This window comes from Mauremys mutica, chromosome 9 (assembly GCF_020497125.1).
Source record: "Mauremys mutica isolate MM-2020 ecotype Southern chromosome 9, ASM2049712v1, whole genome shotgun sequence".
In the NCBI taxonomy this organism is placed as follows: Eukaryota; Metazoa; Chordata; order Testudines; family Geoemydidae; genus Mauremys; species Mauremys mutica.
The window spans coordinates 101,661,725-101,689,630 of record NC_059080.1 but is presented as its reverse complement, the minus strand read 5'-3'; the positions used below and the strand labels follow the sequence as shown (position 1 = coordinate 101,689,630).

The window sequence follows — 27,906 nt, the reverse complement described above, 5'->3', positions numbered from 1 at the left end:
GAAGTGCTGTGTCGAGTCTTCATTTATTCACTCTAATTTAAGGTTTCGCGTGCCAATCATACATTTTAACGTTGTCAGAAGGTCTCTTTCTATGTCTATAATATATAATGAAATGATTGTTGTATGTAAAGTAAATAAGGCTTTTAAAATGTTTAAAAAGCTTAATTTAAAATTAAATTAAAATGCAGAGCCCCCCAGACCGGTGGCCAGGACCCGGGTACTGTGAGTGCCACTGAAAATCAGCTTGTGTGCCACCTTTGGTGCCCATGCAATAGGTTGTCTACCCCTGAAATAGAGGCAGAAATCAAATACAGCCTATTTGCAAGTAACAAATCGGCCTTGATTCTGACTTGTGCCTCTCAGGAGATACAGCCTAGGTGTGGGGGGCTTTACTCAGTCTTTGCACCCCTCTGATTCTGGGGCCGATTTGACTCCCAGCATATACTGGAGTAGCCCCATATGCTGTGACTCAGAGATGCCCAGGCAAGTATATTGCCCTCTGTCTGACCATCTTCTCAATATTTCACTAAAGCTGGGTCGTGCACAGGCTCTGCCGAAAGCTAAGAACCAGCTGATGGTTGTAGTTATTGTGAGGTGTCTATATGGGGGATAGTTTGTGGGAGATGTAAAACGTAGACTACTCGCTCTTCAAACCGTTGATGTGAAACTTGTCCTGAGGTGAGGCGGGTCCCAGGGCTAAGTCAGTCACCGCCAAGAACTGTTGCCAGCCCTAAATTTAGTCTGAACCAGGTGCAGGCTTGAGGATTTACAAAGACAAATACAAAGTCTGTGAATAGGGGATGTGTGTGTGGGGGAAACAATTGTCTGTAACTGTATTAGAGAAGAGGAAAGGGTACAAGATTGTATCCATTGTGGAGGAGACGCTGCCAGCGGGACTATCTGATGAAAGGACAAGAAGTAATGGATTTAATCTGCACTGAGAGAGCTTTAGCTTAGATATTAGGAAAAACTTTCTAACTATGAAGGTAGTTGAGCTCCGGAACAGGCTTCCAAGGGAGGTTGTGGAATCCCCGTCACTGGAGGTGTTTAAGAAGCGGTTGGACAGACACCTGCCAGGGCTGGTCTAGGTTTACTCTCATGATTATTATTAACGATTGATATTGCAGCAGCGCTTTCAGGCCACAGTCAGTTTGGTGGGCCCCGAAGAGCCGACAGTCAGAAACTGAATGCAGGGCCGCCCAGAGGATTCAGGGGGCCTGGGGCAAAGCAATTTCAGGGGCCTCTTCCATAAAAAAGAGTTGCAATACTATAGAATACTGTGTTCTCCTTGGGGCCCCTGTGGGGCCCAGGGCTTGGGGCAAATTGCCCCACTTGCCCCCCCCCCGGCAGCCCTGATTGAATGAGATCCAGGGTTCCTAAAAAAAGGTTCCAACAGACTTTTGCCCAGTCCACCCTGCGCAGTGAAAGCTTGTTTCCCCTGCATCAACCGAACTTCTTTTAAAAACTTTTTTGCTGTCAGGGATTCAACAATATGATTTAAAATTACAGTTAGATTTTTTTTCCCCCGTGTCGAGTGAGATTTTTGAATGTTTCATTGAGCTGCATTTGCCAAATACTTCATTGCAAGAATGAGAAGCTTGAACAAAAAATACTCCCTTAAAACGAATCCAAAATGAGTAATATTTTGGCAGAGCAGGCACTATAGCTTTGGAAGAGGGAACCCTGAAGACCGCGACATACACACAGCTGGGAGATGAGGAGGATGCTTCACTGACCTCTCCATCCTGGCTCACTGTGCCTATCCCTAATGATTTATTTGCAAAATTCCTAGAGGTTGGAGGCTTGTGTAGGTGGGAAGGGAGACAGAGAAGCCGGAGACCAAGGTCTCCAAGCAGCAGACTGAAGTGTGTCATAAAAGATTTAGCAAAGAGTAAGGCCAACCGCAGGGAATTTGAGGGAGCAGGAGAGAGGAAAATACATTGCCTGCAGCCGGGAAGTTGCTTTTTTAAAATGGTTACAGTCATGAAGCTGATCGTTTAAGAGGGACTTCCGTGGCTTCTCCACCCCCCACCACACCAAACACTGCCCCTCCCAGGCCTGCTAGAGTGGGGCATGTAGCTAGAAATCTGCACACAAACTGGGCTTCCTTCCCACAGCACGTATTCGTTATCTTCTATCCCCTGCCTGTCCTGGCTCAGCCTGATCTTACCTGTCTTGCCCAGGGCCCAATGCCTTAAAGGCATCAGAGCTACCCCCGTTTCTTTGCACCAGGGGGCACAGGTTGCAGAGGGGCACTTCTGCAACAAACTGAGGGGACTTTGGGGATTTATGGCTAGTCCCTCTCCCCCCACACACGCCCCAGTCATCAGTTTTCTCCACTCCTGCAGCCTGTGAGCTCGCTGGGGCAGGGAGGGTCTTTGTTACTTGTTTGCACAGAACCCACTGGGGCTCTGACCCTCAGTGGGGGCGCTAGGTGCGGCTGAACATCTCCTCTCTCCTGGAGGCAGCTCAATGGTGAGCGGGGCTGGAATGACGTCTGTGCACCACTTAGGGTGACCAGAATCTAAGTGTGAAAAATGGGGACGGGGCTGGGGGAGGAGGCACCTCTATGAGACCAAGCCCCGAATCTCAAGACTGCCCCTATAAAAGCGGGACAGCTGGTCACCCTAGCACCACTTCCCATCTGGTAGCAGCTGCCTGGCTGCCTTCAGCTTTACACCTTCCTGTTCTCCGTCATGCCCTAGAACCAAACACACAGAATAGTGTGATGGCTCCTGGCCCCTACCTAGGGTGACCAAATGTCCCGGTTGTATAGGAACAGTCCCAATTCGGGGTCTTTTTCTTATATAGGCTCCTTTTACCCCCCATCCCCTGTCCCGATTTCTCACACTTGCTCTCTGGTCACCCCACCCGTAGCCGACTCTCCCCCAAGGCCAACTGGCCGCAGGACCAGTGAAGTAAATGAAGAGTCACAAACGGGTGGGGGTGGCGTCGGGGGAGCGGGGGGGGGCGGATTCGTCCTTGTTCAGCTGCAGCCGGATCATGATCTGGTGTAGGAGGCTGGATCCGGCTGGGGGTTGTGGCAGCGGGGGGAGCAGCAGGCTCCCCATTGCCTCCGGCATGGCAGGGGCTGGGGGTGGGGGGCTGCACTCCGCGTGACCCTGCCCAGTGCCCAGCCCGGGCGGCTCCGAGTCCCAGGGCGGAGCGGCAGAGCCCGCGGCAGTGCCCGGCCCGCCCCGCTGCGGAGCGGGAGGAGCGAGTGCCCCGCGCCGGGTCCCTTTAAGAGTAGCCGGCTGGCGGCGGAGCCCGGGGTGGAGTTTCACGCCCGGGAGCAGCAGGCGGCGAGCCGGGGAGGTCCCCGAGCAGCACATGGAGCCGGAGCCCAGCCCCGCGGCTGCAGCCTAGGGAGAGCCGCTTGCACCCGGTGCCCGCCGCCCTCTGCCCCGGGGACTCGCTGCCTCTGCCCCGCCCGCAGCGCGGATGGCCCCCGGCTGGCGGAGCCGGCTCTGGGGGGCTCTGCTGCTGCCGCTGCTGGGCCAGGCTGCGGGGAGCCCGGCGGAGCCCCAGCCCCTGCCGCCCTTCGACGCGCTCTTCGCCCGTGGCGTGGAGGCTTGTGACGGCGGCGACTACGCGGGCGCCGTGCGCTGGCTGGAGCGGGCGCTGAGCAGCCACCGGCAGCTGCGGGAGGCGCGGCTGCGCTGCGGGCTGGGCTGCCGGGAGCCCCTGCGGCGGCTCGGGCCGGGCGCCGGCGGGGACCTGCCCTTCTTCGGCTCCGTGCTGCGCCGGGCGCGCTGCCTGCGCCAGTGCCTGGGGCGCCGCCTGGGGGCCGCCTCGCGGCACCGCGCCAGCGAGGACGTGCGGGCCGATTTCCAGCGCCGGGTGCCCTACAACTACCTGCAGCGGGCCTACATCCAGGTGAGAGCCGGGCCCCCCATGTCTCCACCCCCTGCTTCCTGCCACCCCCCGGCCCCCATCTATCCACCCCCTGCTTCCTGCCACCCCTCACCGGCCCCCATCTATCCATCCCCTGCTTCCTGCCACCCCCCAGCCCCCATCTATCCACCCCCTGCTTCCTGCCATCCCTCACCGGCCCCCCATGATCTATCCACCCCCTGCTTCCTGCCACCCCCCCCAAACCCGCACCCACCCAGCTATCCATCCCTTCCAGCGCCGGGTGCCCTACAACTACCTGCAGCGGGCCTACATCCAGGTGAGAGCCAGGCCCCCATCTATCCACCCCCTGCTTCCTGCCAACCCCCGGCTCCCCATCTATCCACCCCCTGCTTCCTGCCACCCCCCGGCCCCCCATCTATCCACCCCCGGCTTCCTGCCATACCCCCCAGATCTCCCCCAAACCCGCACCCACCCACTATCCATCCCTTCCAGCGCCGGGTGCCCTACAACTACCTGCAGCGGGCCTACATCCAGGTGAGAGCCGGGCCCCCATCTATCCACCCCCAGCTTCCTGTCACCCCCCCCCCCCCGGCCCCGCATCCAGCTCTTGCTTCTTTCAATACCTCCCAAACCCGCATCCACCCAGCTATCCATCCCTTCCAGCACTAGGTGCCCTACAACTACCTGCAGCGGGCCTACATCCAGGTGAGAGCCTCCATCCACTTTTCCCCCATATCCACCTACTTGCAGCAGATATACATCTAGGTGACAGATGCCAGCCAGCCTCTCCATCTATTCACCTGCCTTTCTGTTAATTCCCTTCATCCCTGTCTGTCCTCCTCATCCCTTCCACCTACTCCCCCAGCACCTGGGGCCAGATCTTTAAAGGCATACGCGTTTATGAAATCGGTCTGAGTTTGGTTCCTAGGCGCTGCTGAAAATCCTACTAGGTGCCTAGCTACATCTTTAGGGTGTCTAAACACCTTTAAAATCTGGCACCTGGAGCCCTGCATCTACCTGTGGTGGGCGTACATCAGGTGAGACTGAGGCATCCCTCCCACCCATCCATTCATCTGGCTCAGGGTGCCCTCTGGAATCCACTTCAGCAGGTGTGAACCCAAGTGAGGAACTAGCCAGTCCATCCCTTCTTCTGTCTCCCCACCCAGCCATTCACCTGTCTTCACGGTTTCTATCCATCTGATTGGTAACACTACGTACAATGAAGCAAAAATAATAAATGATTTAGGGGAGAGATGGGCCACTGTGAAGCCCAAGTGTTTGTCTGGCCCCCTAAAGTCTAAGGAAAATTGAAACCCATGGTATCCGAAGGGATGGACTGATAAGCTGGTCCTGGGCGATTATCTATGCTAAGACATTAGTTTGTGTCCTGAATTGCTATTGTTTATGACTGTTGCGTTCCTTCTCCTGCTCTTTGGCTGAGGACTCTCAAACTCGGTACATCATTAAAGCATGCATGGTCTTTCCTCCTAATGAAAGTTTAAAGGGGACAGGGTTAGGATTGAAAATGACTTGATGGGAAAACCTAGCAACTGTGAAGTTATGGTACAAGAGGTTTCTTCATTTTAGTACCTTAAACCCCTGTCACTTCAGAGAAACCTCTTTTCTCTCTCCCTGTGCATGTAGCAAGAGGATATATGATTTCTATTATTGTATTGCATCTGCCTCTCTTTCGTGACATGAAATACTTTGCAGGATACAGTAGAATCAGGGTTTTTGTAGCCTCTGAAATCCTGCTTATCTGTCCCTTGTCCTGACAATTGTTCCTAAATCATCACTGTTGACTCTTCATGAAGAAGACTGCGTTGTCTTTAATGAACTTCCCGTGGGCAGAAAATCTCCTTGACAGCTGGGGTTGGCTCTCTTTTAATTCAAGGCTGATGTATTTGCTGAACCACTGGGTACCTGCAGTAAGTTGACTTTTTATGACTAACAGTATAGAGACTCTGGGAATTTATTCTATGCCAAGCTGAAAATTTAAAACATTGCTGGGATGTTCCCTCTGGACCTTTTCCTTATTTAATTGACACAAGGTTGTAGTTGCTAAAGCCAGGTATTAAGTGGAGATCTGCCCTTTAAAATGTAGAGCATGGCTTGGTGGTGGTGATTCTGTGGCAATCCACCAAAGCCAAATAGAGAATAATAGAGAATAATAATATCAGGGTTGGAAGGGACCTCAGGAGGTCATCTAGTCCAACCACCTGCTCAAAGTGGGACCAATCTTCAGACATGTATCAGAGGGGTAGCTGTGTTAGTCTGGATCTGTAAAAGCAGCAAAGAATCCTGTGGCACCATGTCTGTTAGTCTATAAGGTGCCACAGGATTCTAGTCTTCAGACAGATTTTTTTGCCCCAGATCCCTAAATGGCCCCCTCAACTCACAACCCTGGGTTTAGCAGGCCAATACTCAAACCACTGAGCTATCCTTCCTCCTCCCCCTGCTCTGAAAGCAAACATCAGTACTAGAAAGCATAAATGTTTGTAATGTATTAACTACACAGTGACAGAACGTGGGTGACCATCATCAGTCCCTGTGATTAAGAACCCGCTGAAAATCCTAGCTGCATTTTGTGCTTTGCTTCCTGTTCTGTAATGTCTTAGTTTGAGGTTTTTGCAAACCACGGGGCTGGAAATGCCAAGGAAAGGATTGACAGGAAGTTAAGAAACCCAGTGTGCATAATGTGCAGCCCTAGAAAGAAATACCACCAGAGAAACAGGGTTATAATTTGGTCTAAATTCTGGTGTCATTGAAGCCAGAAGAACTTTCTGCCAGTGCCTTAGATGCTGATCCTGCAATGAGCTCTCTGTGGGCAGATGTCTTCACCTGTGTGGAGCTCAACTGAGAAATATAGTTTCAAGCTTTCTCCTCCTGAGAAGCAAATCCAGTGACGTCATCGGGGTTGCCCATGGGTTCAGGGGTCTGTCTGCATAGACTTCACAGAAGGATCTGGATTGAACCTGTTATATCTGGGTCCCTTTCAGCAAAATTACTCCATGCTTTAGGGTCTTTTCTGTGTTTGTCAAATACGGGCTGCCTTCCAGCAGTTTTCCTCCTTTAAAGGGATACAGGGAACTTGAGAACTACTCCATTTTAAAAGATGAGTAGAAAGAAGATTCAGATATTACACAGCAGTCTCTGAGCCCCCCTGCCAATGTTTTGCAGCCCCCGAAGTTTATGGCCTAGATCCTCAAAGGTATTTAGGGGTCTAGCTCGCATTGAAATCACTGAAAGTTTTGGTGCCTGAAACCTTTAAGAATCTGAGCCTGTTCCTTCTCAAGGCATGTCTATCCCCACCTAATGTAACTGTGGATGTTCTCATTAGCTGCATAAATGTTTGGGTTTCAGATCCTGCCTCTGGGGATTATTTTTTTCTTTGACTACAACTATTTTAATTGGAAAGTTTCCGTAAAATGATTTTTAAAACTTTCTTCTGATCTCAGGTTTTTCTGCCTTAGCCGCCAGTGAACCACTTGGTTTAGCACCTTTCTTGTTTAGCAAAACCATTAGTGAGGTGTCTGCTAGCTGGAAGAATTTCTCTCCATAATGATGTATCCGCATAGGCCCCTACGGTGCAGAGACTGAGCTAGATCACTTGTGCAAGTCTGGATTTGCCTGGAGTTGTACTGACCACGAGTCCTGGATGTCCGTGCACTGAGAGCCAAATCCTCTTTCTGTGCCAAGTCTGAGTAAACGGGTTTGGCATATTGCCCAGGGGATGCAATACACTAAAACCTGAAGCTGGGGGAGGGGAGGCTGGGAAAAGGGTTTCTGCACAGAGCACAGCTCGCCCCAGCTCTGTTCACCCACACCCAGTCCTGCCCAGTGCAGCAGACAGACACGGCTTGGGTGTGCAGAACTCCCTGAATTCCTCCCCAATCACCCCTCTGCACGCAGGTTCTGCTGCTACCGAGACTTGCACACCTCTCTAGGGAGGGGGCAGGGGAGGCTTCATGTGTGTTCTGGCAACTACTGTTTGCAATCACATTATCTGTTCATTCCCTTTAGCAAGTAGGGCCCTGAGTTCCAGACATGCTGAGCACCTGCCGCTGCCAGTGGCTTCAGGCTCTAGGAGTACAACTCGCATTGCACTTGTATGTGTGCTGTGTAGTTGTAGCCCTGTGGGTCCCAGGGTATTAGACACAAAAGGCGGGTGAGATAATGTCTGTTATTGGACCAGCTTCTGTTGGTAGAGAGAGACCAGCGTTCGAGCCACACAGAGATGAAGCAGAGCTCGAAAGCTCGTGTCTCTCCCCAACGATAGATCTTCCCTCACCTGCCTTGTCTCTCTAATTGCACTTGTATGACAGCTGGGGAGAGAGGCAGGCAGACTGAGACACCTCCCCCCACCCCTCCCCAAGTAGGTGTCTCTCTTGCTTGGCTCATTAGACATGCATTTTCCCTCTCAGCTCCCTATTTCCTCTCATTGGTGGCTCTGTTTGTGCCTTTGCGGGGGAGGGTTTAGTGGTGGTGGTTGTAATGGACCTGCCACAAAACACGTTGCAGACCTTCTGGAGATCCAAGCCGTGTCTTGCTTTCGTTGCTTGTCTCGAAACCGAAGAGGAAATGAGATTTAGGTTAAACATCCCACTGTGTATCCTGGACAATTCCTTCCCGTTGCTCTGCCGGGAGTGGGTGGGTCACTGGCTGCTGGGTACTTCCATCGATTCCCTTGTGTGGTTGGACAGCAGGAGTTGATGTCATTTGCATTTTCAGAGAGAACGAACTGTATGGAATGTGCTTTCTCCGTCCCACTCCTAGTGACCTCTCACTTGCTTGCTTAGCTCTCAAGAGGGGAGGGGAATGAACCCTTCGGTGGTAATGACAAAACATGGAATAAATAAAAAATATAAGGCTTGGCACTTGTACAGTGCTTTAAAAAATATGGTGCTGTATAAACTCATCCACACACCAGCCCTGCAAAGTAGGGAAGGCAACTGCTTTTATCCCCGCCTTGCAGATGGGGAAACTGAGTCGGAGGGCCAGATGTTCATCTCGCAGTGCTGTAGCTCTGCAGTAATTCCTCTGGGTCAGTGGAGCTGCACCAGTGAAGGTGTGAGCCGAAGGGTGCTCAGAGGGCCTCAGTTACAATGGGGTAGCTCTGTCACCCCCTTGTGAGAGCAGAATCTGGCCCAATAATCAATGTCACTTGTCCAAGTCCCTGTAGTAAGTCAGTGGAAGAGCTGGGTTTAGAAACTGAGGCTTTCTGGTGCCCGGTGCTACTTGCGCTATCCTGGCCAATTCACTGGAGCACCTTGCCTCTGTCTTCTTAAATATGTGCGGGAAACACTCCTGCAATGATGGGGGGGTTCTGGGTTCATGGACGATACCATACAACCCTGTTGGACCATAACCCACTAGCAGATCAGCCTTTAACTCTCTGGCAGTAGAGGGAAGAGGGGAAATTCTGGCTTTCAATAACCCATAAACACAATCAAATTCCTGCCCAAATGTTGATACAAGGCGGTGTGCCCCAGGCCTGAGCGAGCGTCTGCCTGATCCGGAACTGACTGAAGTCATCTGAATGAAAGCTTCTCATTGATTTGGGTGGACTTTGGATCAGGGCCCTAGTGCTGACGTTTGGCCAAGCACCCCAAAGTTCAGATGTGCCCTCTGACCTTCTTTCCAGCCACTGGGCTGGAAACCTCCCATGCTCATGCTTCCCCAGGAGATGGCCGGTGTTTCCAGTTGGGCCAGAAATACCCCAGAGACGGCCCGGGTGGGCCAGTGTTTGGATAAGGATAGAGAATGGGGGGACGGGGGTGTGGGGAAACTAATGAGAATAAAAGATGATTTGCGTTTTCCAGCCCCTGGAGAAGAGAAGGGTCTGTAATGTGTTCCCAAACTCCCGTCTCAGCAGAAGAGGCAGCGTGTTGGAGCTCGCTACTTCTATTACAGACAGGATGACTTGTCTCTTACATGCTGGGCTGCTGTCCTCTGAAAACTTGCTAGGCTTTGGTTGTAAGGGGTTGGGGGATCACTGGAGCTGTTTGCCCTCTAGACGCTGATTTGAATTATGACCCGCCTGCTTTTGCTGCCTTGGCAATTTTTGTTTGTCTCTGAATGTAGCCTGGAGGCCAAAGCCTTTGCCCTCTTTAGGGGTTTTCTCTGCTATGCGTGTGGGTTGGGGAAGCAGGCAATTGTGTGACATGACGGCATTGGCTGGTTACAAGCTGCTGAGTTAGTAACCTTGTTGGAACTTGCTGCGGATGTTCTGCCTGTGAACAGCACAACAGAATGGCGCTCCCCATTCCCTGCACAGATTCCCACAAGTCAGGAATCCTGGGCCAAAAATAACTAGTAACGTCCTGGAAAAAATTGACAGGTCTATCAAAAACAATTGCTCCTTCGAACCTACCCCCTCCAACTTTTCTCCTAGGTTTTCATTTCCTCCTTCAGTCTTTTTCCTGTCCCCCTTTCACCTGCATTGTTTGCCATATGGACTCAATAGCCTTTGCTGCCTTCCACATTTGCTTTTCTGTTTGCAGCTCCTGAGTGCCTGCTACCTTTTTCTAACTATCCATTGCTAAACCCATGTCTGCCTGTCTACTCAGCCTCTCCTCTTTGTGCACCATGACAAGACACAGGGTAAATTCTATGTCTGTAGCCTGTAACCACCAAATACTTTTCAGGTGTAATTCAAGAAAGATTTGGACCTAGCGGGTAGGAAGCTCATTGGAGCATTGTCAGGATAAAAAATATTATTCTTCAGAAACCAATGTCCTTGCCTCTCTTTCTAACACCATAGATCATTAAAATGGAAAGAGTTTTTTAAAAATCAAATGTGTGTTTACTCTTTGTTCTGTTACTTTTCTGCATTTCTTTTGGCCAGATAACGATTACAGATTAAGCAGAATAACTTGTTTCTGCCAATATTACTTTGAGGATTTCATTAGTACAGTGTGGCTGTTTTTAGATCACCAATAGAGCAGGAGAAGGTTTGTGGGGTGTGTGGGTTTTTTGTTTTTGTTTTGTTTTTTAAATTAAAGCTGCTGCTTTTGATATTTTTTGTTTTTAAAACATGAAAAACTTTGTATTGATCTTAAGTTTTATTAAAAAGGTGTAAAAACATTAATTTGACCTCGCAATGTCCCTTTAGCTACTGCATCCCACTACCAGTAATATGTTGTTGTGAACAGATATTACTGCTTCATTGCTCTTGTACTGTATAATGCTCTTCATCCAAGGATTTTAAAACACTTCACAAACATTAACTAATACAGATGGGGAAACTGAGGCATGGGCAATTAAATGACGTGACCAAGACCCTACGACAAAGCAGAAGATGGATCAGGAAGGGAATTATTATTATTATTTTTTAGTTGTATTATCATAGTACCAAGGAGTCCCAGTCCTGGGCCTGAACCCCAGTGTGCTAGGTGCTGTACAAACACAAACAAACTGATCGTCCCTGCTCCAACTGGTTTACAATCTGAGTAATTCAGGAGTCCTGCAGGAGAGTTTGATCAAATCACTTTTACTAGTTTAAATCACCCATATCGTCTGTCACTAGGACCAGAGTGAGACCTGAAATGGACCACTTGCAGCCATTAAAGGTCCTCTGGCACTTGTTGCAAGACTAGGAATGTTTACTATGGTCCCTGTGCCAAATTCCTTCCATCTCCCAAAATTACTTTCTGCCTACCTAAACTTCAAACTGTGTAATTATATTGGGCCAGTTTCTCCTCTCACACTGATGTAAAGCTGGAATCACTAGATGGAAATCGTGGAGTTTTCTTCTGGATTTGCACCAGTATAACGGATGCTAGAATTTGGCTCATCTTGGCTAATCTCTGAAATTTCAACTCAAGACACTACTTTTAATTTCTGGTACTAAGATCATCTGCAGTGTTGCTCTGTCTTATAAACAGCTGCAGGGTTCATCCTCATGGGGTGAATTTCAGTAGTGGAGGAAGTTACCCCCATGTACTTTGTATAGCACAGTTGGAGAATATAAAGAAGTTTGGATTCATGGTATGACAGGTTTTTTCGTAATGGTAGTATTTGCATTTCTCAGTGTACATCTCTGACTGTGATGAATTTGCCAAAACCACTGGAAAATGCTGTTCTCTTGGTAATCCATTCCCTTTGGATGCTTGATGCCTAGTGGCAAATAACACAAGAAAAAGCCACCGGTTCAAAATCTGTGCTGGCACAAACAATTTAACTTATTTCTCATTAGAGGTATCACCCACTATGCTTTTTTGGGGGACTGTTCATTTTGTTTTCATCTGACATGTCCTGTATCCCAGACAAATGTTGAAACAGAAATATACGGTAATAGTAATAATAAATAGGGGATGCTTTTGTCTCTAATCTTTGAAGACTGATTTTGTTCTGCTATTGACTAAATAAAGAGATTTCAGAGCTGGGTTCTTGGAAAAATCTCTTAATTTAGATTGTCTAAAATAGCATCCCTAGTCCTCACCCAGAGGGTAAACATCTTGGTGGTCAGTGAAGTTAAAATTATTGCAGTACAAAAATAAACAGTATCTGTATGGGGTGGAATGCTCTGAGCCTTGTGGGATGGATCTATGAACACGACCCAGGCCTTCAGCCCTGAAGGCATCATCCCGCTGCCATTGAAGACAGCTGGAGATGGGAATGTTCTGTCAGTCACATCAGTCCCTTAGTCTCCGAAGAAGGAGAGGGTAGGGGCTCAGCAAAGTGAAGCAACTCGGCCCATGTCCAGACACAGCCCATCCGTTCATCTACTCTGGACAGAGTAGCGATGCTAAAACCCCATGTAGAGGACGTATAGAGGCACTGAATGACCTTTAAATCAAGGTAACAAGGTATTGGACTCTGATCGGTTTGTATGAGAAATAAACATAAATATAAAGACTAGCTCCACCCTAAATCCATGGGCTTAGGAACCTATCGTCTGCTCGCTCTTGGTGGCGATGTCCTGAACGAAAACTACTCCCACTAGGAGGCCCAATGGTGCAGCCACGCGGGTTTCTTGGTTTACTGATGAACACTCAAGATTTTGCTGTTGGCTTTCAACCTGAGGAGTGAGAGCGAACTGAGCGCTAGAGAAATGCGCTGGATACACAGCTCTGAAGACTGAAGCTCTTTATCTATCTGCAGAACAGATGCAGTGCGGGCTGTGGCAGGGCAAATTGCTCCCCTCTCCCTCTCATCCTGGCCCACTCGTGTGTCTCCACGTTGACTTGGGAGGGAACTTGGAAGGTTAAAAAGGTTACTTGGGTCCTGATTTTCAGATCTCATGAGCACCCAGCACCCCCATTGATGTCAATGGGAACTTCAGGTGCTCTGGGCTCTCAAAATCAGACCCTTGTTTAAGCAACAAAGCTACCAAGAGTGGCAGCATTGGTTTTTTGGGTTTTTTGTAGCGTGAACATACGTGACTGTTACAAGTTGGGCTGAAATCTACCCAGCTCATTTCACAAAAGCCACTGGACGACCACCCGATGGCGATGACTGGATGTGATCCTGCGAGGTGCTGAGGGGCCTAAGTACTTTGCAGTATTGGGCACCTGGGCTGGATTTGAACCAGTGGCCTGGAGCGGAAATGCTCTAGAATCTAGTCCTCCTTTTGCCAGTTTCAACTGGAGAGTAAAGTTTCCCATAAGTGGATGTTGGAGTCTCCTGTCTCCTCGAAGCCTGTTGTGGGGAGGATAAGGGTCATGATGGGGGTGGGGGGGGGTGAGATGGGACAGACAGCTCTGGTAATGACAAGAGAATCAATCCTTTCTTTTCTAGCCAGGGCCCTGTTCCTGCTCCGACTGAAGTCAAAGGAAGTTAGACTGGATCCTAAAGGGTTGTTAATATAAACTGATATTGCACATTACTGGTTCCTCAATCAAATCACTTACTTGAATAGGTGTTCACAGGCATTAAGAGGGGATGGGGGCTGATTCTGATTTCTGTTACACCCACATGAATTTGGAATGACTCCACTGAAGTCTCCAGAGTTACTCTGTGTTTACACTGGGGAAGGCCTGTGGTCTTTAATAGCAGTTCTGACTGCAGGGAGTACAGCCTTCAAAGTTCCTTGGTTATTTTAGTTTCCGACCAATCCTAGGCAATAATGCCCATGAAGCAACGGCTTTAATTCCTAGGTCTCTGACGGCTGATGCTGGTGAGGGGTCTGAGTGTGTACATGTAAAGGGTAGGTAGCTAAACAGCATTCCTTAGCCGCACCATACCTCCCAGCCAAACCACCTCCTCTCCATGGTAACTGGGCATTTAACAGACCTTTCGAGGCTGACGTCAAGGGTCGTGGATTAGCCACTGAATAATTATATCAACAAAAACAGTATCTTGATCCCAGATCATCAATGTCCTTTTCTCCTTCCTTGGATGGGAAGCCAAACCCACATGTATTAACTGGAATGTAGGGCAGAGTTTGGCTGTGGCCTGTCAGATCTGGAGGCCAAATATTTTCTTGTAGCTTCTTGTTCATTTAAAAAAAAGAGAGGAAAACATGTTCCTTCAGGCCTGGATGAAAGGATGACTTTTCTCATAACTGGACTGGAACCAGGTGGTTGGCTGCCCCTCACCCTAAGAATGCCAGTGCATTGTTCCCCCCTCTGCAACTCCACCCTTGGAACGTGCAGATACAGCAGAATTTTCTTTGCAAGCTGGTGTGTTCTGCAGCTGCCCCTCTGCCCCCTGGTGTGGTGCGTTTTAAGCCTAAACTTTATTGGTGTAAAGCGTGCAGACGGGGTGTTCAGGAGTAAAAAGGGCAGAGCTGGCACCAGGCTCACTTCATTAGCGGGATAGGTCTCAGGGCAGGTGGTAAGCTTTCAACTTACAACAGGCATGGGCAGGCAGAATTAATATTGTGGTGTTCAAGGTTGTGTTTAAAAACAGAAAGCATTGAAGGTTGGATGTGACAGAGGGAATCAGACCTACTAAAGCATCATAAGTAATGAAACACATGCAAGATTTTCAAAAACGAGGGACCTGACATCAGGCTCTTAAATCCATCTTAGGCTCCTCAAATAAATAGCCTACTTTTCCAGTTGTGCCTAGCACCCACAACTCCCGCTGAAGACTGTAGGAGCTGCTGGACGCTCAGCTCCGTCAGGCCACTTATTTACATTCTTTTATACGTCAGGCCTCCGTTTTGCAAAATCCTAACCCCAGTTCATTGCACGTCTCCTAGTGAGTTGCCCAATGTTTGTGAGGAATGGAGTACTGGTTTATTGTTGATGGTCACTCAGCTAAGGGTGATGTGGTGGCTCGGGGGGATCCATATGCGCGTGTGCTCTCGCTCTCTCTGTTGCTGGTTTGAATCTGGCCTGGTTCAGAGGTGATGGAGAGTTATTGACTTGGGATGGCTGTTTAGTGGGTCTCAGTCTGGTTCCTCATGCTCAAATGTCAACATTGCAATAGGCTGTCCTGGGAGAGTGCTGAATAGGCATAAACAGAGACTGTCGTGCTCCTTTGTGCCTAGAGGTGCCCACACCTCAGTCGGGAGTTGGACATTGTGGGAAGACGCATGTTATCAGTTCTGTGGACACCGAGCTGGTTTCCAGTGGAGCTGGATGCTCACAATTCTAAGTGATGTCAGTAGAAGCTGCAAGGACTCAGCACCTCTTGAGCTTGACTGGATGCCTTTTCCCGAGCACTGAAAACAACATTACATTAACACCACAACTGAAGAACTGAAATTAGACTCAGAATAATGTTGTGCATGGTATGGAGACTTGAGATGAATGAGCTGGCCTGGCTTTTGCCAATGCACTCGGAGGATTTTGCAGAAGGAAGTGCCAATAACTGAGATGCTGGAGGCAGCATCCAGGAGTCCCTTGTTATCTTCTCACCAAATTGAAGAGAGAGTTTAATGAGATTGTGTTGGAGTCATTCCATGTATGGATTCCAACCAGAGAGAATCTGTTCCCAGGGCTCAGACAAATATTTCTGGAGAGCATTTTATTTTACCTTTGGAACATATCAAAGGCTTAGAAAAGCTCTCATTTGAAGAGAGATTGAAAAGGTTGGGATTATTTATCTTTGAAAGGACGTGAACAAGAGGAGGTACAGATTAAGAGTATGTGAGATAATGAATGGTCTCAAGAAGGTAGGTCAGGAACTTCTGCTCTTCTTGATTTATAATACAAGAACAAGGGGACATCTGGTGAAACACAAAGTTGGGAAATTCAAAACTGATATACTCTCTCACCATGTGTAATTAGACTGTGGAAAACACTCCCACAGGAAGTTGTTGAGGCCAAGAATTAAAAAGATTAGAAAAGGAACTGAATATATAAATAGCAAGAATATTCAGAATATCACAATTAATGACGATAAAATGTTGACCGGGATATTAAAGCTTGTGCCTCAGGACTTAAGCTAATCACTAATTATTAGAAATCAGGATGAGGTCTAATGTGGGGGGAGTGGATTATCCAACATCTACTGCTGTGGGTTTCTTGCATCATCCTCTGAAGCATCTGGTTTAACTCTAGACTCTCCCATGCCTCGTGGTGCTTGAGGCAGCTCATTTTTCCCCATTATTGCCTATCCGGAGCAAGGTGTTTTACCCCATTGTAAGTTGTCTCCATGATGGTAATATCCTTTTCGATCATCCTCTCATAGGTCATTCTTTGTGTTCCATGCTTTCTCTTCTCTCCAGATGGGATCCAATGTAAGACATGCCTTGTGCTTGTGCCATGCTGTAGCCCAATGGCATGGCCAAACCACCATAGCCGTCTGTCCGATTATTGAATCTGCAGTCCACTGACCTGTATGTACAACACTTCCACATAAGTTACACAGTCTCACCTATGAATTCCCAAGGTTCTTCTTAAACAATGCTGCAGTCAGCTTCTTTTATGTACTTCCATCGTCTGCCATGTTTCTGAAGTATACAGTAGTATTGGGAAGACAATAGCATTGTACAATGGATGTATCTTTCTACTCTTTGAGATGTTTGACAAAGGGGAAAACGATCCACTGGCTTTGCCCAGTCTTGCCTTAGCTACTTTAGTGAGCTACCATTAGCAGATATTTTACTTCCAAGATGGACTAAGTCATCAACTCTCTTGTACTCTTCTCCATCAATCACATATCCATTGTTGTTTGACAGCATTCTCTCCTAGCTCCATGATTTTGTTCTTCTGCATACAGATATGAAGTCCCATTTTGGCTTCTTTTGTCTTTATGCTCATAGTCTTTTCATTCCATCCAAGTTGATATCCAGTATAAAAATATCATCTGCAAAATCCGAGTGTCACACCTTATCTTTTGCTCAAACAATGCCAGAGTCCTCTGCAGCAGCCATCACTCTTCTCATCACAAAGTCTGTAACAGTGCAGAAGAGAAGAGGGGACAGTACGCAACGTTGCTTTGGACCAGTAACAGTCTTAAACCACTCCATGTATCTGCTCTCTATCCTCACACAGCACAGAGACTCATCCTACAAAGCTTTTATCTAATTAACATATTTGCGGAAATTCCATAGTGTCTCAGGATCTTCCAGAAGGCTTCTTGGTGGATGTTAGGAAACATTTCCATAAAATCAACAAATTTAAAAACCATCTTTTGCTGGTATTCTAGGTCTTTCTCACAGAGTCTTCTCAAAGCTGGTCTGACTACCACCCACCTGATCAAAGTCCATCCAGTTCTTCCCTGAGTACTTGATCAACATCAATTTTCATCCTGTTCAAAATGATAATGCAAAATGCTTTTCCAGGAACAGATAGGAGTGTAATTAGGGTTACCAACCCTCCAGGATTGTCCTGGAGTTTCCAAGAATTAAAGATTATGTCATGTGATGAAACCGTCAGGAATATGTCCAACCACTCTTCTCCAGCTATCACAAAGAAGTTGGTCCCCCTTTCTAGGAAGTTTACAGACCTCTTCTTCCTCAGTCTTTAGTACAGTTCTACTTTCCCCAAACCATTCTGTACAACCTGTGCATGTATGACAATTCATGTAATTCACCATCACTTCATCACCAGCTGTTAACTTTTCAACCATCTATGTTATCATAGCCTGGTGCTTTACAACTCTACGGTTGGTTTGTAGCCTTAGTTACTTCCTCAGAGGTGATTAGTCAATGATATAGGCAAGTCCGCTATCGTGTGTGTGTGTGTGTGTGTGTGTGTGTGTGTTAGTGGCTCTGGCTGGTTAAGCACAGCCTGGAAAGGTTCCCTCCAACAGACTGTCTGTCTTCTGTGGTTAAAATTGTACGATTTTGAGCCTTCATAGTGCCAAAATGGTTCAAGAATTGTGATGTCAGTTGTTTAGCTATTGGAATACGCTTTTTAGAATCCCCTCTTGTACAACTCCTCAGCTTGTCTTGCTTTATTTTCCATCCATTCTCTCATCTCTTCTGGCTGATCTTTTATCTTCTTTGTCTTTTGTCCACCTAATCTTGTTTCAGAATAACTCTTTTTTGCTTGTCTCATTCTTGTTCAGTTCTCTCTCTTTAATTCTCTTCCACAAGCTTCCATGCATTTAGTTGGAGCCACTCTTCTTTCCTAGATCTTCCCATCCCCTAGTGTAGTCCTGGCTGCATTCACACTTGTGTCTTTGAAGAACTGCCCTTTGTTTCTGTCCTCCATCAGTATCTTCTATTGCTAAATTGCAGCTTGAAATGCACCTTCGCTGCGTGATCTACTAACTTTCTAGTATCATACATTCCTTCTGCCTTGCATGGTATTACTTCTTTAGTTTAGTTTTATTTTGATTGTCCCAATAACAAGACTCTGTCACTTCTGACATCACCAGTCATATACACCCTGGCATCCAACAGTGAACTTCTCCAGTGCCTACTAATAGCAACATGGTCAAGCTGTTTCTGGGTGAAGCCGTCATATGATTTCCATGTCCGTTTCTTTCCTCGTGTAGGAATAGTATACCTTCCAATGCAAAGGTTGCATATGTTGCAGAGTTCAACAAAACATTCTCCGTTGTCAGTCTGTCCTGAGATGCTATCTCTTCCCGTAATGTGTTCATATCCAGTATTATCATCTCTAACCTGTGCATTTAGATTTTCCCCCAAGGATAGCAATGTCCTATTTATTGATCTTGTCGCGGATGCTCTGCAGTCTTTCAGTCTTGACCTGCTCATCGCTGCTATTTGTTGGGAGCAATGGTGACTTTTTTGCATAGTTTGTGACAAAGTGAGCAGTCAATATTCTTAAGTTTACAGGTTCCTATTCCTTCAGTGCTTTTAGTAGCTTCCTTGCTCAATAATGAACCTATTCCTGGTGTTATCTTCTCCTCCAGAATATGAAACAATCACCGCTTCCTACAATAATTTGCCTTGTCCAGTCCACCTAATATCGCTCAGTGCAAGTATATTTAGGCCAAAGATTTTCACGTCTCAGATAACTTGTATCAATCTACCTGTTCTCCAAAGCAATCTAACTTTCCGACACCCAATTCTTGTCTTGATCTTAGCTGTGAAGATATCCTGTTTCAGAGGAAGAACTTCCTTGTGGCTTTGATTCTCCATCATCATAGTGGTGGCTGGATTTGCTGATTGACCAGTAATATCTTGTCTTATGTCCAGCAGATCATGGATCTCCACAGTTGTTTGTATTTGCAAATCTGTGATACTTATTTTGTGTCTGGGCTGTTTCTGTAACAGAAAGCATTTTTGTGTGGCTAGGTTATTAGCCTGATTTACATCCCCTTGCTAGGAGGACTGGTGGAGTAGCTATAGTCTGGCTCCTACTCTTTGACCCTGTCTTGCTTGGGTGGCCCTCCCAGGGGTTCTGCTCCCACCAGCATAGCCTTCAGGGTTATTGGAGCACGCAAGCCTTCCCAGGAGGTAGGAGACAGGACACTGGGCTAGATGGGTCTTGGGTCTGATCCAATCTGTCAATTCTTGTTTACCAGATTAGACCAAATGGGTGCTATGGAAAAAAAATGTCTTGGAAGAAGTGACCTCCCTGCAAAGTCTGTTCTCCACGCCCGTTCTGACCGCATGAGTTGAAGGCTGTGCTGTACTGTCCATACCCTAGGTGGAGTCTCTTCTTGCAACTGTGTCAGTCTGCTGGGATTGCAGGGAGGCTACAGTTACACAGGTGCATGTTCAATCCCGATCGGGTCCAGGAAGGGGAAAGAGTAGAAACCTTTCCACAGGTTGTTTGCCAAGTTGGGCCATCTCTTTCCTTGGGTCGGAGACTGGTTCTGTTTTAAATGGTGAGTGCGCGCGCGAGTGTGCGGGGGGGGGGGGGGGAAGGGGGAGGATGAATAAATTCTCCAGTCCCTTGCTCCTCCTTTTGGCAATGAGCCGCATGTGAACAGACCCGGAGCACTCCACTGAATTCAGGGATCTCTCCACACAGGGCTTATTGCAGGACTGGTGGGTAAGGGGGGCAGAGACAGGTTTAAAATGGGGGCAGCAAGTCACTGACCAGTACCGCAGCTGTAAGCCCCTAGGGTGATTCTGTAGAGAGCCGCATGAAGAGACGCGGAGGTACAAAGACCACGCTTTGGCAAGGAACTTGCTGAAATTTCTTTTTTTTTTTTTTTTTAAACGGAGCCAGTCCCCTGTCTTCCCAGAAACCACCCGAGTGGTAAGAAGCAAAGCTGCTTGGAACCACCTTCCAAATATTTGCACAAGGTGTTGCTGAGATTGAAGGCTGCCCAGGGAGCGAGCCACAGCCTGAGGATTCCTGCTCAGAGAGCCCCTTTTAAAACGTTGGTCACTGCTCCGGTGCTGTCTGTTCGAAGGCACGTGGCATCAGCCTGTGTTGTAAGGCCCTGTGCCTTGAGATACTCGATTCTTTGGAAGGATCATGAATCTGCTGCTGCTGAGGAGTTCCCCAGTTTCCATAAAATATTCTTAAAGGGACAGTGACAACTGGACATGATGGCTCTTTGCCTGTAATCGGAGTTTGGATTCTACAGGGATGGGTGCTACAGACCAGCTAGGGCCATGGTGCTGGTGTGAACGGGACCCTGTGCAGGCCCGGGTGCCTTCCATTGCAAGATCGGTGCCTTGGGTAGTTCCTGTGTTCTCCTGCCGTGTCAGTAAGGTCCCAGTTCTGAAAATGATTAAGTACCTGAGTAACTGTGCACCCAATGAACTCAACTAGCTAGATTCTGCTCTTCACTACTCCAGTTTCATACTGCTGCAGCCCCAGGGAGTTCAGTGGCATTATTCTGCATTTACACTGGTGTAACTAAGCAGAATTTGGCCCAGTGGAGCTACTCTCCTGTGTCAAGGCCTTAGTCAATTATCCCTTGTGGAAAAGACCCACATTGACATCCATGGAGGAGCAGGAAAAACCCTTATAAAATGTTTTCTTAAAGGAATGTGTTACAGGACATTTCTAGGACTAGATACTATTTTAAAGAAACTGGATTTTTTGTAAATATACAAATTCAAAGAATTCCTCTATCAATGTGCATTGCAATGCTTTACCTCCCAGCATCGGGACTCTGGGGGTTCCTCTTGAAACGTGGGCTGAGCTCGGAACATACAGGGCAGTGCAGTCAGAGGGAATTTGGCTTTCAGAACATAAGCCTACCTCAAACGTGGGCAGCGCTGATTCATGGAAAGTGTTCATTTATTCGTGCAAGCCTGTTCTATCAATTAAAGCTCTGTCTCACATGAAGGTGAGAATTGTGTAAAGCCTTCTAGTGGTTTTTCTTTATCATATCCCCCACCATTACCATATCCCTTCTATTTCCTCTGGTCCCCAGTAATTAGAGCAGATTACACAGCAGCCCAGCAAGAGCGGGCAGATGCTGAGGTCAGAGGAGCCGTATGTTAAGAATGATCGTTACCTAAATGACTGCATAGTGAGTGTAAGCCTGCAGGTGACTATCTGTGCAGTGCCTAGGACCCCGCTTACATGCCTAATCTGTGAGTGTTACCAGTGTAATGCGGGCATGGGCAGGGAGCGAGTAACTGTCTAAAGAAGTTACTACGCTGGAAGAGGAGTAATGCTTTCTCACAGGGGCGGGGCAGTCGATCCAGGGGTTGGAAGGGAAGGGGTAAGTAGTCTCCCTCTGGCTTGGGGAAAGACAATTGCCTGTTCTGAGTGTGGGAATTTGCAGGTAGCAGGGTAAGGCCAGCTGTGGGGAGTGGCTTAATTTTGCCTCCCCTGAACACGGTTAGATGTGCTGTGGGTCTTTGGCACGGCAGCTGGTAGTGACAGTCCAGGAGGAAGGATCTCTGAGTGGACAACTGGAGATTTTTCCCTCCCAGGGCTGGTCTGAACCGAGCCTTGCTTTACCCTTTGCTTTGGCTTCTGGGCTATAGAAGGATGGGACGTTCTTGGCATTCACCTTCTGCGTCTGCAGTAGCATTCACACCTTCCTATGCGTGTGGGTCCTCTGCTGCTCCGATTGGCCTGCCTCACCCGTAGCATTGCATCGTTCATCAGATTTGCACCAGAAATAAAACCTACCTTGCCTCCTGGCAGCTTCTTGGCGCAGGTGTAGATGTGGACTGTGACATCTACCCCTGCGGTGCAGAATTTTCTGTAGCCGGGGAAAATGCAGGGTGGCGGGGGGAGGGGTGTTGGACTACAAGAGGCATTTGTCCTCTGGTTCTGTCCGCAGCCGGTCAGTAGTGATGAGTCGTTGCCAGCTGATCGCCATGTGGAATGGGTGCAGGAAGGGCAGGCCTCAACATGGTTGCTAATGTCCACATTGTTTGCTTCTCATTAGGATTTCCTATCTCACACACAGCTCTCCCAGCTGGCACTGCATTGGCATCCAGGTAGAGAGATCAAGGACCCAAGAGTGGGCTCTGGAGGCCTTTCTGCTACGGGTAGGTCTGTTCTTGAGGTATCGTGGCAGGGAATGGTGTGGTGGGCAACATGTCCGCAGTCCAGCCTGTATCCTGTCTATGGATGTCACCAGAACCATGGGCAGGTAAATGGAAGAAAGTCTGAGTGTAGGAAATCAATGTCGCTGTCGGCAGAAATGTGATATTTTTGGGCCTAGGTTCCCTGCACCCTGGATTTGTAGTTCTAGCCGTTTCCTTGACTGGAGGCAGATGTTCTGTGTGTGCCTCTGATCGGCAGCTCATCGCCAAACCAGAACACTGAGTGGGGGTTAAAGTGCTTTACAGAAACTTCCTGTGTTGTTCCCGCAACCCCAGTGTTAGTGCAGGCCATGTTCCCTGTCCCCATGTCTCCTCCCTGCGCCTCCCAGACGCGGTGTAAATAGAGCTGTCATCTAGGTGCCTGTTGCTATCCAGGAGGAAACAGGCTTGGGCTTCCTGGCATGGTGGGTTTAGAAGGTTTGACTCTAGGGGCACAGTGGTGCTACATGCCGCAGAAAACCAGCATCAGGGCATGTAGCACCACACACCAGTTACACAGCAACCAGGGCGCTAGACACAGCCATGTCCATCTGTAATGGGCAGGAAGCAACTAGGATTCCTCTTGTGAGCGAGGGAGAGGCAGATCCCTTCCTTTCCTTTTCCTGCCCCCCGTCCTCCCCCGGAGATTTTTCCAAGGGATTTTTTTCATAGGGATTTTCCAGCTATAGTTTCTGCTGGGTCATCTGGTCCAGTAGCCCTCAAACTTTTGCCACTGAGAGTCCACAAACCAGTTGAGGATGTTTAGTGCCCCTCCCCTCAAAATCCCCAATCCTTCACAGCTGGTAGAAACAAGAAACGGCAGCCGCTTTCAGGTGTGAGATGCGGGGTCTGAGTGGAGGGCTGATTTCCCCCTGTCCTCAGCAAGAGGTGCCCTCACATAGGCATAGCATCAAAACCTGACCCTTTGCCAAGGATACTAAATGTCTCCTAACATCCTGCAATACCTGTAAGCCTAGAGGGCTCAGTCCCATCCTCCTCACACAGGCAGGCCCAGAGGGTGCTTTATGACTCAGCCTCCGAAATCTGAATCCATCCTGTGACCGTTAAAGCTCTGGGAATCGAATGTTCTCAAACTCCGGCCCTGAACTTCGAGGAGGAGAGCAACCCATCTCTGGGGACTCATTCCTTGCCTGATTGCTGCGTGAGTTTTAAACATTCAGCAGAACATGCTCTGGAAAATGACTTTGCACTGGAGCATGAGGTTATCTGAGGGGTTGTTTTTAACTCCAGTTCACTGTTGTTTTAAGCCCTATGCTTCTGTTTTCCATGGCTATTTCTGGATCCTCTCTGTGAAATGCTGCTATATGATAGACTTGCAAATACTTCTTTAGTCCCTTTGAAGTTTTTTGAATCGGAACAAAACCAGTTACGTAGACCTGAATGATCACTGGGGTTAATTTCTGTTCTTGAAAGTTACAGGGTTTAAAGTTGTTTCTGAGTTCTTACAAATCCATGCACTGCCTTAGATCAATAGAAAATATGCAGCGTACTGCCATGCCACCCTCCGTGTTTGGAATGAGACACATTAGATAAGGACTAAAGTTGGGGCATATTTCAGATGTATTATTTACATTCCTGTTTGGGAATAAACTACCAGCAACTTTGAAAAGGATCCTTGGAGAGCTGAATAAATGAGCACAGTTACCCGAAGAATTCAAATGCTCTTAGTTTTTTTGTGTGTGTTTAGTATTGAAATAAGCAAAATGTGCAAAAGGAAGTCTTATCAGATGCATGGATGACCAGAGCATCCTTGCACATGCTCAGTAAGTTTTTTCATGGACCTATTCTACATTTGCACTGAGACTCTTAGAGCCAAGGGTCACAAACAGGGCCGGCTCCGGCCACCAGCGCAGCAAGCAGGTGCTTGGAGCGGCCAACGCAAAGGGGTGGCCCGTCCGGGTCTTTGGCGGCAATTCGGCGGTGGGTCCTTCAGTCTCTCTCGGAGAGAAGGACCTCCCACCAAATTGCCGCCAAAGAATGAAGCGGTGGCGGTAGAGCTGCCGCCGGAGTGCCACCGATCGCGGCTTTCTTTTTTTATTTTTTCCCCGCCGCTTGGGGCGGCAAAAATACTGGAGCCGGCCCTGGTCACAAAGACTAAATTCTCTTCTCACTTGCACCTAGGCTGCGCCACTGAAGCAGGAGGGCTTGCTCGGGTGTAAGTGAAAGCAGAATTTGGCCCAGTAGCTGCAGGATTACTTCATCCAGCACTGAAATGCAGCCGTTGCTGGGGTGGAGGACAGCAGCTTTGGGAAGTGAAGTAGAACACTGTATTGTATTGATGCTAAGAGTCAGTTTAGCTCTCTGTTCCCCATAAAGGAGTGGCTATGGCACTCCAATAGCGCTGTAGTCTGCAGAGTACAGAAAAGTTACTACACTGGCAGCCTTATTTTTCAAAGGCCAAGTTGGGTGCTTGGCTCAGATTGCAAACTTCCAGTTGAGATTTTTTGACTCCTGACTTCTATGCAGTTAAAAACATGAAAAAGACAGGAGGACTAGTATGTGAAGGGGAGGAAGGAGAAATCCTTTTCTCTTGGCTATAGCTACAGTCTCCTTTTTCTGCGGGTATCAGTCAAATCCAAGCAAGGACAACAGGCCCCCTCTAAACTAGCTCTCTCATTTTTCCTTGCTACAACGGTTGTATGGTAGAGTTAAGCCCCTGGTGTATTCTCCCCTTTCTGCACCAGGAAGCCTGTCTTTGTGTGTATTGCATTCAGAGCTCTCGCGTCATATTCCTCAACACTCCTTCCTTGGCCGGCTTTTATTTGGACCAATGCAGAACGCAACCCCCTCCCCCTTCTTATCTGGGAACACTGTTTAGCACAGGCAAGGACTTTGCCCTGCCAGTGACCTATGACAACAACAGGAGGATGTCAGTGCTAGAAAATTTCACTCTAGCCAGAGGTACAAACTGAATGCCACAGCAGTGCTATAGGTTTACTGAGCTGCGTGCTGGATCCTGGCTCGTGGAGCCAAGGGTCACAAGGACTGCAACCCAAAGGGACTTACTCTGGTTAGCTGATATATGTATCCTGAACCTGGATTTGTAAGCATCCATTGCCGGATGCTCAGCTGCAAAACCGTCAGCTTCCTGTGGTGCAACAGATCTCCAGGCTTTGCCGTCTGTACTGTGTAACAGCACTGGTGAATCGGTTCCTATTCGATTCTTGGCCACTCAGCTTGAGCCATATGTCCCAAAGCAGCTACAGCAAACAGCAGGAGTCTGAGCAGTCCCCTAAGGCTGGTCGGGAAAGTGGTTGTTTTTGTTTTTTTTGTTCCCGCAGGGTGATGGAAATGAAAGCTTTAATTTGGGTCAAAGGCTTTCCCGTTCTCAGCAAAAATCTTTACATTTTTTCCTGAAAGTGGATGTGTTCTGCCGAAATGTCCATTTCAATGAAGAAGCATTTTCAACAAAAAAATGTTTGTTGAGCAGCTTTGCAACCCGCCCAGTTGTGAATGCCCTCGGAACGGCTGCGTCTGCATCCAGTCCCATCCGTCTGCCCCAGGGCACCGGGCTTTCCTTCAAAATCTTGTTCTAGCAACATCCTCCCTCCTTTGTGCTCAGCTTAGTAAAGTCTGGTTGAGTTGGGCAGGTGTCTCAGCCATTTGGTGTGTGTGTGTGTGTGTGTGTGTACACACGTACAAGTAGAGTGGGCCATATGCTGCCTGTGACGTTGTTCTGCACTGGCCCAGCCATTCCTGCTAGTGCTGGATTCAGGAGGGATTCCATAGTATTTGCATTCAGCTCCTGCTTGGCCGTCCTGCATTTTATTATCTTTCTTTTTTAATGTATTAAAAAGAAACTTATCTACAACAGCTGCCACAGTTATCTCTTTGCACAGGAGTAAATTCATAGGGGAGCTGAACCTGCTCTGTTACGCTGGTGAAAACCAGGAATAATTCCATCCAAGTCAGTGGAGGTATGGAAACCCAGATGAGTGAGAGCAAATATTTAGCAGTTCCCAAGTCCTGGATCTTCCAAACAACTTTTCCACCTCAAACCAGACCTATGACACCCTCTTGCTATTCCAGGCCTGGGACAACCCTCCACTCTACGGCTGTGGTAATGCACTTCAGTCCTGATCAGTAACACCTGTGCTGTTGCAGTTTGGGAGGATCCTCAGGAGCCATAGATTTTAGTCTTCACAATTTGTTGCTGATTTCTGTTCGGTGTGGTGGAACAGACAGATGTCCTCTGGCACTCGATGGAGATCCTGAAACTTATTTCACCTGAGCCATCTATCTTTGCACTTCAGTAATTACAGCAGGGAAAATGTATTAAACTACTGCACTCCTGGAAGCCTTCATTTCTGGGCTACCCTGATGTGGATTTGGGAAATCCTGGGTCTTGCATGCGCTCACAGACTTAACAAAGTACAACCGATAGACTTTTTCCTTGAGCCTTTTGGAGTTCCCAGCTGGAGGAGAACTTGGCAAAACGTGGCTGCCTGAATGTTTAAACGTGTGCTGCTTTGTTCACCTTCGCTTTTGTCCCAGGAAGAATGAAGTAATTTATTTGATTTGCCCTGCTGCTTTCTGCCGATACTGAGGAATGGCAGAAAACAAGACCTTGGTGAGTATGTGTAATCTGGGAGCATGTGGTTTTGAAATATGTGGTAACTTACACATCAGTACTAGAGTGGCCAGTTTGGAAGACCTATCAGCAAGGCTCTTGACTAACTTAAGATAATGACTCTTCTAGGAGATGCGCAATGTCGTAGAGGGGAAGGAATTTGAAGTAAGCCACTGCTAAAGTTGTCTTACCTCATTAGCCACAGAAAAGCAGCCTGCGATTCAACTGAAAACTTTTCCCCACAAAGGTCTGGATTCATCCCTTGTAGGCAGAGCGTAGTGTGGTGTAGTCTAAATACAAGGTAAAAAGCCAATGTCACATATGGATTTGGGTGGGAGCCTTGCTGAAGTCGGAAAAAGGCTAGGTCTCATTCACCAGTTAAGGCTGTGTGACTTCATTGGACCATGTATGGAGGAAGAACATTTAGCTGTATAATTATCATAAATAGGAAATTCTGAGCTTTTTCTATGACTAGCTTTTCAAATGCTAGTCGAATGCAGTCACCCACCAGATTGTGCTTGTGAAAGGCCTGCCCTGAGTTGTTGTCGGTTGTTTCCTAGCTTTAAAGAAACCTCTAAGCATCACATTTTGTTCTGAGGAAAACTGCCACCTTCTTTTCCCCTTCTCGTCTCAGAAATTGTTCTCCCGCTAATCCTCAGGGGCTTGCAGTTCCTTCCTAGTTAGACGCCATTAGGTT

General features: G+C 48.0%; 1 protein-coding gene across 4 annotated transcripts in view; it reads left to right on the top strand.

Annotated features, from left to right (window-relative positions):
- P3H2 (prolyl 3-hydroxylase 2) overlaps positions 1-27,906 on the top strand; it is a 150,111-nt gene that overhangs the window by 34,029 nt on the left and 88,176 nt on the right. The window contains exon 1 of one of the 4 annotated variants that reach the window (XM_045031162.1): positions 3,249-3,876. The exons of 1 other annotated variant lie outside the window; for it this stretch is intronic. In XM_045031162.1, the coding sequence (XP_044887097.1) occupies positions 3,442-3,876 (435 nt within the window). In that variant the 5' untranslated portion in view covers positions 3,249-3,441. Of the gene's footprint in view, positions 1-3,248; positions 3,877-4,369; positions 4,390-4,530; positions 4,561-27,906 lie in introns of those variants that run through there. 2 more of the 4 variants (XM_045031166.1, XM_045031165.1) reach the window with 2 other exon arrangements.